The sequence below is a fragment of the Spea bombifrons genome, chromosome 6 (genome assembly GCF_027358695.1).
Source record: "Spea bombifrons isolate aSpeBom1 chromosome 6, aSpeBom1.2.pri, whole genome shotgun sequence".
Classification (NCBI taxonomy): Eukaryota; Metazoa; Chordata; class Amphibia; order Anura; family Pelobatidae; genus Spea; species Spea bombifrons.
Window position 1 is genome coordinate 6,875,864 of NC_071092.1, and position 12,306 is coordinate 6,888,169.

At 39.7% G+C, this 12,306-nt stretch overlaps 1 protein-coding gene across 1 annotated transcript in view; it reads right to left on the reverse strand.

Annotated features, from left to right (window-relative positions):
- The window catches only part of EEFSEC (eukaryotic elongation factor, selenocysteine-tRNA specific), a 66,050-nt gene that overhangs the window by 25,187 nt on the left and 28,557 nt on the right, over positions 1-12,306 (reverse strand). Inside the window, exon 5 of the mRNA XM_053469583.1 lies at positions 4,581-5,222. Coding sequence (XP_053325558.1) covers positions 4,581-5,222 — 642 coding nt within the window. The remainder of the gene's footprint in view (positions 1-4,580; positions 5,223-12,306) is intronic.

The following is a 12,306-nucleotide window of genomic DNA, read 5'->3' on the forward strand; positions in this document are numbered from 1 at the left end:
CCCCAGCATTTTTTGTTACGCCAATGCCACCAAACCTTTAAAAATATTGACCAACAATGTAAGCTATTTTAAACTAATTCAATCAAGCTACAAGCTGTCACGTGTAAACACGATTTGCTGCCTTACAATAACCCGGAAATTATTGCCTCTGCATAAAAAGCAAAAAATATATTAAGGTTTTGCTGCTAAATTAAAGAGGATGATATTCTTAATGAAAACCAATAATAAAAATAAACCCGTGCACTAATGCTATTGGGGAGACAATATTATATAGGATCTAGTCTATGGGTGCAATAGAATAAGTTAATATGAAACATATGCACTAGGAGATATAAGTCAGAGCAGCGTTATCTATCAATCAAACCCCGGCCCGTGTTTTCCTTTGCTAAAGCCCAATGCCTGCGTTTTAAAAATGGATACCCTGCCTATGAAATTCTAACCGACGCAATTACTTTTCCAGCAATTTAGCTAAAATCTTTTTTTTTTTTTTTTTTTTTTATCTCTACGCTTTATAATTGAATTCTAAACTCTGAGAATCTACAAGAACAATTGTAGTGTCCCCGAGCTTAACTATGGAAGAAGAAAAAAGAGAGCTTATGACAGATCATATTCATTATCTCAAGTCAAGTACTAAAAATAACATTGAAAAAACGGCCAGGGGGTTGGAAGGGAATCAGAGAACATGGCTGGAGTGGAGAACTCAACGGTTAGGACAGCCCCGCTTTATTAACTTGGAGAGAAAACTTTAAAAAGCTGCTGGTGTTAATAGCAGACAGGCTGACCCCAACGCCTGTCGAGTGCTCGGCAAACAGTGCAGCGGAGAAAAGGCTCAGGGCGCTCGGCAAACAGTGCAGCGGAGAAAAGGCTCAGAGCGCTCGGCAAACAGTGCAGCGGAGAAAAGGCTCAGAGCGCTCTGCCTCTCTTGCCGACATCAGTGACCTTACGGCAAAAAGCTTGGTCTTGTACTACGGTATTCGAGTCAATGAAATATAAATGTAATTTACTTCAAGTACTATAGACACATTATCTTATATATATATATATATATATATACATACCTACCGTATATAGTATCTTTAAACCGCTTATTATGATTTTATCATTTTATAGGAATCTCTAGAAGTTGGCTGGAAGGCTGCTTGCTGTTTTTGGTGTGTTTTTGTTACATTGAAATGGCTTTGCCTGCCGAACAAGTGATATTTGGGCAAATCCCGAGGCTTACAAAGCACAACAACCCCAAAAAAACAAGATTTACTTGGCATAACAAAAAAGCTGACTGTTTTTGTAAGTTTTTGAATATATTAGTTGCTAAGTTACCTTTTTTAAAGGGACACTACAGCAATCACATGAAAGCCGCATGTTCCCTTGGGGGGTTTCTCCACCTCAATGTACTTTAATATGCATTAAAAACACAGAATATGCCGGCAGATCCATCCCATTCGGCCCCCGTCTAGTCTGTCCGTTTCTCCTGCTGTAAAGACTCAGACCTTAATCAGTCGTTGGTCTCGTCTTAGATTCAGGAGCTGTATGTCTGTCCCATGCATGTTTAAATCCCCTCACTATATTAACCTCTACCACATCTGCTGGGAGGTTGTTCCACTTATCTACCACCGTATCAGTAAATTAATATTTCTTTACATGTAATTCATTCTTCTGTATCGGGGCTGTTAGGCTGTTCAGTATTGAATTGTCTGAAACACAAACCTGTACTTTGGACCTGCATCTAGTTGACCTTCACACCCATATTTCTCAGCCGGCATCTAAAGCTAACAAAGCGTTATGGGAGTTGCGCAGGAGAGTCAAACTCAGTAAGTCAACATGTCTTGCTCTCCTAACAGACTAAGGACGGGGGGGGGCTGGTATTCCGCATATTAATTGAATGAATTTTGCGTGCTGATGCCACTCAGCCATAACCAAACAAAGGCAGGGGTAGACATCAAAGAAGGGAAGGGATTTATGCCGGCGTCGCTGTGTTTGTCCACAGGTAACCAGGAACATGGGGTATAAAAATAATTCTGGGGGTGTGTGCGGGAGGGCATGTAAAATGACTGATTCTGATGGAGGGCACAGGGATAAAACGAATAAAAAAAAAAAACCTGAAAATTATTGGGCAAAAATATATTTTAATGATGAGGTCGTTCTAGGTCTGCCAGAGCCTGTCCTCTTGTTGCATCCTGTGGCTTTGCTGGTTTTAATCTCTGAGGCCTTTTGGCGTCTCTCGGCATCAGTTACCGTTTGTTTTCACAAAAAAATGATGGCCGCAAAGGTGAGAAACCCAAATAAACGGCAATTATGAAAAATTCCATCACAAGCGCCGGCAGAACGAACGCGTCGCACAAACACACGGAGTTTCAAAGAAGCGTCCCACCCTCTCGCTGTTAGAACTTCACAAAGAGTTATCGTTCTGCATCTCTAAATACCCCCCAGCTTTTGGGTTCAGGAAAGTGCTGTGTACTCGTCCATCCTATCGCTAGATGCGCATGAGGGATACGGTTAACTATTTAACGCATTACAAAAAAAATACGCATCGGAAGAATGGATTTTGGGATCCACTCCTTACTGGAACTGGATTTAAACAATATCTTTTTTCGGAAGTTTTATAATGGTTTCTGCAGCAATTTTCTTCACTTCACTATTTTATTAGGCATTGTACAAATTGAATGGAACAAAGAGAACGGAACTGACTTCGTTGTATATGTGCAATGGATGTAGAGTATTATTTACCAACATTGACCACCTTTGCACGATGCTTTTACTGCTGCCGTAAAGTAGACCACATGCTGTTTTATAGGAGAGTTTTACGCATTGGGTCCTGCCGCCCAATTTGTTCCCCAAACCCAATTTAGAAGGATGAGAATACTAGGGTCTGAAATGGGAAATAATGTGACTCTGTAATTTTAAAATGCACATTTAGTAAAGCATCATAAAACGATCAATTCCTGCCCAGCCGGTACTTTGCCAATATGTGGCCATTGGAATTTTTCAACATGGCAACCCTATAAACCAAAGGTAACAGACTTTTTTATATGTAGCGCTGTCAATGAGAGGCACAATGCTATTTATAAAGTGATTAAATTAAATCTACAGGCATTTTAGACGAGGTAAGAGGGTACAAAATGCCCAGAAGGCCAAACCCGGCCAGCGGGCTTCTAGCTGGACAACAGTGACATTCTCTTAATTGTCCACCCAGCTCTATTTTCATGTTAAGTGCAAGTCGGAGCCAACTGTGCATGGACTTCAACATTCACTTAACATGAAAAAGGGCCATCTGAACATTAGATAATTGACTTATTAATGCAATTAATAACTAATATAAAGTATTAATAGAAAGTTTCAAAAACATGCAAAAACTTGTGTTTATTTTGATGTTCTACCATGACCAACACTGGGCCAAAATAAACTTCTCTAGAAACCTTCCAATAAATATATAAACATTTTTTAAATCATGACAAATCCCATGAAACCAGGTATCCATGGAATCTTATTGTATATTGATCTTGTTCAGCTTGCTATTTTGTTTTTAAATTAGTGGAGCGCCCAACGCATTGGTCAAGAGACAATTTGGAGGAACGATCTCAGTGTCCCTAAACTGACCCTGCCCAGGTTGGGGTCTCATCAACTTGGTATATTGTGAATAGATTCCTCTAGCAAGCACAACATGGCAGATTAAGTAGGGAGTCTGAATATTAAAATGCCATAAGAACCTTGGTACTCAGCCAAGAGCCACCAAAACAGACAATACAAATACGTGGGGATTTGGCACACCTTGTTTCTGTTCTAATAAGACATTGTGCGCCAGTCTCTGCTTGTAAAGTGCTTGCTATGAAAAAGAAAAAAAACAAGGAAAACATGCTTTAATCTTTTGTAGGAAACTTTGTAGACACCGTTTGCCCTCTCAGTGACTGCCAATAAATAATATATTATCTCCACAAAAGCATGAAGGTATTTGGCTTACCCTCAGCACATATTAATGGAGCCAGGAATGGTAAGAGGTTTGAAATATGTAGCAAGAATATCAAGAATTAAAAAAAATAATAATAATAATTCTAGACCTATTGTACAATTCTAAAGCTATAAAAGATATAATATATAATAAAAAATATATCTAAAATAAATATATTGTGAGAATTGGATTGTATTTAATTTACAATAACCTCCTATAGATTTAGTGTGTCTGTTATAATATATATATATATATATATATATATATTCTTTTTTTTAAAACCAGTATTTTTTATGTGCATTTCTATATCTTACCAGCTACTATTATATAGAATTTTAAAAATGGTAAATAAAATTGGGTTTTTATTTTTATACCGGCAAGTGCATTCGTTCTAGCATGTTTCCTAAAAGAACTCTCTTCCGGGGCAGGGCTGAGCCATTCAATAAGCTTCTTACTGTAGATGTCAAGAAGACTGAAGAAGGACTTTTCTAACGACTAGTCACTTGTCCACGGACGTCCAGTGGAAATATTTATACTGACGCTAAGCTTAGTTTTAAAGGTTTATCTGCCACCTTTTTGTCTGATCGCATACAATAAAAGAATTAGGAGTCGCGGTTAGAATTTGAGTTGGTCTTACCCTTTCTACCTGCCCTTCCTTGTGCTTCAGTTTGAAGACTTTCAACTTGGGGAGGAAAGTCTCGGCGTACGATTTATCTTCCACTCCTTCCAGCAAAACCCCGTGAAATGCTAGTCGGCAGGTGTTGGAATGGATGTCAGTGTCGAGTCTGGACCCAATGACGAGGCACATCTTAGGACAGGTCACCGGTTTCTCAAACTCCACTAAGGCCCATTGTTGGGTAGGCAGTGCTTCCTCCCCTTGTTGCCCACCCACCTTGTCTTGGTCCAGAACCTTAGTGTCTTTGGTGACATAACAATCTTGGTAAAAATACTCTTTCCCAAAATCAAAACCCTTCTCGGATTCCATTTGTTTGGAGTGGGGAGGAGGAAGACTGAAGAACATGACTTTCCCCATGACGGTTTCATGGCCAACAGTGATATGGAACTTGGCTTTGGTGTTAAGAGATCCTTTAAAGTATGGGATCTTATTCACAGAGATTATAGCTGCGTGAATAGTTTGCAAAGAATCTGGAGTACAGACAAGTCCTCGCTCCAGTAATTTAGGATCAAACTGGGTGACGCAGATACCGAGGCGGTCTCCTTGAATTGCTCCGTTTACGGGTTTGTGGAACATCTGCATACTTTTCACTTTCTTGGTGACCTGTGTGTAAGAGGGCAAAATAAAACCACATTAGACATTTTCTTTAAATACAGGGAACCTTTTACACATGAACCTTAAGTTCTATATACAGTAAAATATTCTTTGGTCCATTTTAGGGTTCTGCACACCCTATGGACTGGGTCATATATGATATTGTATAATCAAGCATAACAGAAATGTAAACCCTTTAAGGTCAACCGTTGGCTCTTTCATGGTGATTTTTGATACATGTTTTACGAGGGAGTGCGTAGAAAAGGTTTCTATATGTTAACATTTGTATAATTATAACCATTGTTAATTTATTTACATCATAGGTTACCTTGCACAACTGTGGGTATTTTGGGAAGAGACCAAGAACAGTAATACTTAAAAATAAAGTGGGTGACTAGGATTAGAATCTTGCGTGACAATCATAGTAAAAATGAATATTTTGGAAATGTTAGATGTTGGCGAAAAGGGGTCGGTGGATTTAGAGTACCTGAGTATTAATGTCTGCCTCCAGCCCAGAAAGAACTGGCTAGGTCATGTTAGCAATAGCTTTCCTATTAAGAAATGAACCTGCCGTCCTGTCTGGGAGGCTTTAATCCTTGAGAAGAGACTATGAATGATTTATTCTGTTTATCGGTCATTGGAGCGTAACACGAAGGGAGAGACACTTTTACTGTCTTGTGTTGTGGTTACAATTACAAGGCGATCTTCATCAGGCAAAGTGGATAAACAGCTCCACGCCAGGGAAAGCCATTGAGGATAACTTCCCATGGGCCGGATCACAATATAAGATGCTGGTGCCCTTAAAGAGTCCGTCCAGCCAGACAGAACAGCTACTTATCCAGAGAAAACTTGCTGCAGACGGAGGCTGAGACTAGTTTAAAGTCGTCTCTCCAAGGAACAGCAAGGAGAAAGCTGAATCAATAAAGACTAATGTTAAGTGGTGTTATTATAAAGCACTTGGTTTAAAATACTGGCTTGAAACCTTATCATGTTGTATATGGACAGTGGGATTTCACAGCGTGTCTATCCATTCTATTCAAAAAAAATCAAGCAAACGGTAGAGACCACCAGTATAAGTAACCGGCAAACGGCGTTAGACTCAGCACTGCGCTGGCAGAGAGTTCGGGAAATGCTTTGAACGTGGAATTCTATTAATCACTTTATTTCATTTACCAAAAACATAGGGATATTTAAAACCGTACTCTGCCCATTCTGCCGTGAATTTACATGGAATTGGCTCAATCAGGATTTCTAGATGTTTTTAAAGAAATGTGGCCCTGTAGAGACAGAGGAATGACCACGGCTGGATTCCCCATTAGGAAGTCTACTCGTGTCCATTGTTTTAAAAGGGATACTAAAGACGGTGATGTCATTTTTTTCCATTTTCTATTTTTGCTTATTTGTCACATTTACCTGTTTCAGATCAAATACAATGAATTTGAGCACAAAATGCAGCTTTTAAAAGATCATTTCATTTATTGAAGGTAAAGGGTTAATCAAACCCTATATCACCCACGTGAAAAAGTAATTGCCCCCTTAAAGCTAATAACTGGTTGTGCCACCCTTGGCAGCAGTAACTACAATCAAACATCTGCGATAACTGGCAAATGTCTTTTAACATCGCTGCGTAAGAATCTTGGCCTCTCTTCTTGGCAGAGCTGGAGCGTTTGAGAGCATAAAGTGCCTTTTTAAGGTTATGCCACAGAATCTCAATCGGATTCGAGCCAGGACTTTGAGTCGGCCACTCCAAAACCTTCATTTGGCTTCATTTTGAGCCACTGAGAGGTGGACTTGCGTGTGTGCTTCTGGATCATTGTCCTGCCGCAAAACCCAATGGCGCTTGAGCTTTAGGAGACAAACTGGCGGACAGATATTCTCATTCAGTGATTTCTGGTAGAGAGCAGAATTTGTGGTACCATCGGTTATGGACAGTCGTCCAGATGTTGAAGCAGCAGATCAGCCCCGGACTATCTCCACCGTTGGCATGATGTTCTTATTGTAGAATGCTGTGCTGGCTTAACACCAGATGTAACGGGGCCCATGTCTCCCACAAAATTCCACTTTGGACTCATCAGTCCACAGAATATTATCCCAAAAGAATTAGAGGTCATCAAGATGTTTTTTGGCAAACGTGAAACAAGCTTTTGTGTTCTTTTTGGTCAGCAGTGGTGCCATTTTTACACGGTCTTTTTCTTATAGTGGAATAGTGAACCTGACCTTAACCTGAGGCAAGTGAAGCCTGCGCTTCTTTACATGTTATTCTGGGTTCTTTTGTGACCTTCTGGATGAGTTTTCAGTGAATGGAGGAATTTTGGTTGGTTGGACACTCCTGGGAAGGTTCACCCCTGTTTTCTCCATTTGTAGATAATGGCTTTGTAAGTCTTTCCAGGCTGATAGATGTCCCCGACCTCTCTCTTATTCAACATCATCTGCTGCTTTTCTGGGACCTTTTAGCCGAATTCACTTTGCACATCAGGTTCTATTTAATTGAAATTTAGATTAAACAGGACTGGCAGTAATCATGCCTGGGTGTGTACAATAAAACGGAACCCAATTATCAGTGGTTTGGTTAATTGGTTTATTTAGTAACTAAGGGGGCAAATTGAAAAGGAAATTATTGTATATTTATACACGTGGAATATTTAAATGTCTGGTTATTCAGCAGCCGCTAAACGCTGATCTCAAGTTATCCCTCACTGGCTTTGTGGCCGGACCAGACTCACACCTTCTGTACCTATGGCCCACTTTTCATCTAGATTACAGGTTACCTATTCTGCGGGAATTTAGACCTAAAACTTGATGTTATTAAAATAATGTAACATAATAATGTAATTAAGACGTAATACACACATATATATATATATATATATATATATTACTTTTTTAATGATTTGTATAATGTTTTGTATAGCACATTAAAACTGATTCATGCTTTAAAAACACAAAATACACCACTGCCCACCAAATGCTCACCCCCTAGGGCGGCTCGGCCATTCAATTGAACTTCCAACAATTATTTGGGATAATGTTGTTGTTTTTTTTTAAATAAATAAAACTGTTAGGGGGGGTAACTTGATTAAAAAAAAAAAAAAAGGAAGGTACGACCAGCATACGATTTTGATAGATCAAAATCATCGTTGATAATCAGTTGTTACAAATGCCCTTTCAGCTCCGGCGGGCTTTGTAGGTGATAACAAAACCCACAAATTTGTCATTTTCATAACTACAATATATGCCGTCCTTACATCAGAATCCCTTTCTTTTAAACCCGTCGCACGTTACTGCGTTTAGCTCCATTTTCATTAGCAAAGTGGTGTATGACAGATCACCGTTGGTTTCCATTCAAAGCACAATTAATAACGGTAATTGCAAATGTCTGTACACCTCTCGGTGCTAACGCGGCACGCTAATAGGATGGCTGGACAGCAACGGAATATCTTATTCAGTAGAATTATATGACGGAGAAGGGGGAAACAACATTAATTCAATGTATCACCTTTCAAGGTCATGGAAAAACGAGAGAGTCAGCGAAAAGAAAGAAAGGAAGCCGAATAAAAAACGGTAACATTCCTTAGGAAATTCCAGAACCTAGAACAGTGGGATGTCATTTTCGCCCGGATGTGAAAATCTTGGCGGAATTAACTCCTTACACGCCAGGTGGGCCGTGCTCCTTCTGCCATCATGATGTCCTACCGTCCACTAACAGTATAACCGGGGAACGAGCGAGGGATTTGACAGTCTGATGTAATTATGACCACGTGGCTTGCATCTACTTACTTTCATCCTGTGTGTTGCCAGAGGCTGGTTTGGGATTATACAAAATCAACTTAAAGGGGAATATTATAATGTCTTTGACAGCCTCGCCAAATAAGAACGCACATTAAAGCACTTAAGTATTTTAATATGCATTCTTTAAAAATTGAAGAAGAAAAAAAAACAAACATAAGATATCTAACTTAGAGAGAAGCTGCAGCTACAGAGCTGGCATCCTCCTCCATAATCTGAAGATTGTTCTAACTGATTGGCTAGTTAAACAATTATTGGCAGCAAAATGTTGCATGGCGGTTCTTCAAGATCCCTCCCGGCTTACAGGTATATGACATCATAGTGCTCGGAGGGGGGTGTAAAAAGAATATGCTTTGGCAAGAGGGACACCATGAAAAATATTAATTCCGCTCATGAATGTAGCAAATAAGTATTTGCAGATCTGTCATTTTTTTTTCCTCTAAAGGTTTAATCATCTTTTCATATAGCAACATGGTCACATCGCCATTAAGTGCTAACTGAAAAACGATGAATGGCGCAAATTCATTAAGTCTTTATTGTAACGGCAACACAGAATAATTATGTACATGCCAAATAATGGCGCCTATAGCTACGTAATGATTAATAACATGAAGAAAGAGGGGAGAGGCTGTAATAATTAGCATTATATATATATATATATATATATATATATATATATATATATATATATAAACACACATACACATACGCTAACACAATGGCTATGCCATCAAACATAATACAGCCAGAATAGAAAGTGGCCACACTTCTCAGTGTCACCAAAATGGTTAAAGTCAGCCATGTCTAAGGCAGGCCAGGGTGCCACATTGTAGATTTACAAACAAATTTGGAGTACAAAAACGTATAGTAGCACGGCCAGCGTGTTGGTTGAATAAATAAGCAAAATTATTAACCAAACAGCAGCTCTAATAACAGCAGGCAGACAAATACCCCCGGCCGCCAGGCTCTGCGCCGTTTCTGCCCTTTGGGTACGAAAAAGCCTTTCTAAAAATACATGTTGTGTTTGCTTTGTGTCACGTCGGGGAGAGCGAGCAGCCACTTATCTCAAATAGGGATCAGCCGGTGAGCGTACGCCATCCAGGAAGGTAATTCTCCCAATCTCAGAAATGAAATGGAGACCTGTTAGATCAGCGGTGCATGAATATTTACCCAACCCAGGCTTTACTGCACTAGGACCTGGGTTCAATTTTGCAAATTAAAATGAGTACCGTGTGGATGGAGAGATTAAAGCACAGAGTCCTAGAGGCTGCCGGCTCGCTCGGCGAGGTATTAAGTGATCTCAGCTTCCGTATGTTGCTCTGTTTCAGGTTCTTGTTTGGGATGAGGTCAAAAGTGACATGAAAAGCCAGAGGTTGCCGGGAGGTCGTGACCTCCCACCTTGACCACAAATATGAGGCCAGAGATGACCAATTTTATTGTGAATGCTGTTTATTTTCACTGGGAACATGGAGACACCGTAAACGTAGACGATTACTCAACAGCAGTTTTGTTTTTTAATCTCACAGATTGCCAAATTTACAATCCTATGATTTATAAGAAGATAATAAGAAGAATACAGATAAATTAGAAGAAATAAGAGAAGGCTACATCAGCCTGTTGATACAGCCCAGTAGGTATATAAGTTTATATCATTCTGCTCATATAGAATCATAAGACAAACAGCACAATGTAGTAGACTACAAGTCCGGCTATCCTTACCATTGGCCAAAACGGCCAGTAGCCCCGTGTCCTGCAATCCCCCATAGACTGCGTTAATTGTCACAAAGGGCTCTTCTCAATAAAGCCATCCAGCACCCACTTTAGGGACTTCCCTGAATACACGGATTCATCTGTCGCAACAAAATCCGTTGGGAATAATTCCCAATATTACTGGAATTTGATGTCAGATGACAACCAGTGGACCCATCTAACCTGACCATTCTGGCAAACCCAAAGCCTTACTTGGTCTTATGTTCAGGATGGTCCTTATGCCCATCCTTCCTAGGTTCCTCACCCATTCCAAAGACTGGTCAAGTTGTGAACAAAGTTTAAAAGGAGCTAGGGGGCGCCGTCTCCAACTCAATACTGTCAAATCATATTCAAATTCACATCAATGCTGCCCCTCTCTAATACACACGGGAGAGCCCGCGTAGGGGATGCTTGTAATTTAATTGTAGAGTCTCTTGGAGGCAGTAAATCACCTCCTAGCTCATTGCGCATGGGGGAGCGCTCTTCCATGATGTGTGTGCATTTGTTTCTTTTCTCTTTTTTTCCCCCCAAACATCCCAGATGTGCTCGCAATGATCAAAAAGAGACCAAGAGCTCAAATTTAGAGAAGGAGAACTGAGGCTTTTGTTCTCGGGCATTGTAGCTGAACTAATTATTACTGTATGGAGGATAATAAAATACTATTGCTGCAGGGAAGGAACAGTCTAAGGGGATGAGTTACACAACGTACAGTGAAAGGTCTGCACAAGGACTGTAAATATTACAGAATATGGACAATAATGAAGTGAAGCATGGAGGTTCTGGAAGGAGAAAGAAAAAAGATTTCACACTTGAAGTAACAATCGGCAAATACCTGAACTGCTTAGAACTACAACATGGCACAAGGAGAACTTGGTAAAATGTACATTTCTTCACTTTCCTTTAATAGAAATGGACCCAAAAAAGGTCTTAGTATATTAGAAGTTTAACACAAACATATTTAAGAGAGTATCTCTTTTTTCTAGGAGCTCTGAATGTTTGCTAGGTACGAGAGTATCATAGGGCTCTATAGATAAAAAAAAAAAAAAAAACAGGTTTTATCTTATTTTGTTCCAATAAACCCCCTTTATCTGCACACCTGGAGGCCACCATTGTTGTCAGTCATGTGATATTGTGAAAGGCTTTCCCCGCTCAACACCACACTGCGCTGATGCTTTATGGCAATGCTAATGAAGTCCGTTCCGTCAGATTCTCATTAGTCAGAATGTCCGACTGAGTGATTAAAACTCAGCCATTCTATTATTTACCACAGGCAGTTTGATAACGAGTCAGGATGTGTGTCGAGTAGATTGGGCTCAGATGACAGAGTGAATACTCATACAAATGGCTGATATGCAGCTATGTGAAAACATTGTACCATTTTTTTCTAAATTATGCAAGCCAGGCTTGTTTAAAAAAAAAATAAAAAAAAGCAGAATACTTTTGAAAACCTGTTTTTAGCTTTGTTTTGGTCAGAGTTCCCCTTTAAGCAATTGTTACCCTAGAGCTCATATACCAAATAAAAGCTCCACAGGAAAGTTAAATTAAGAATTATGTTCCA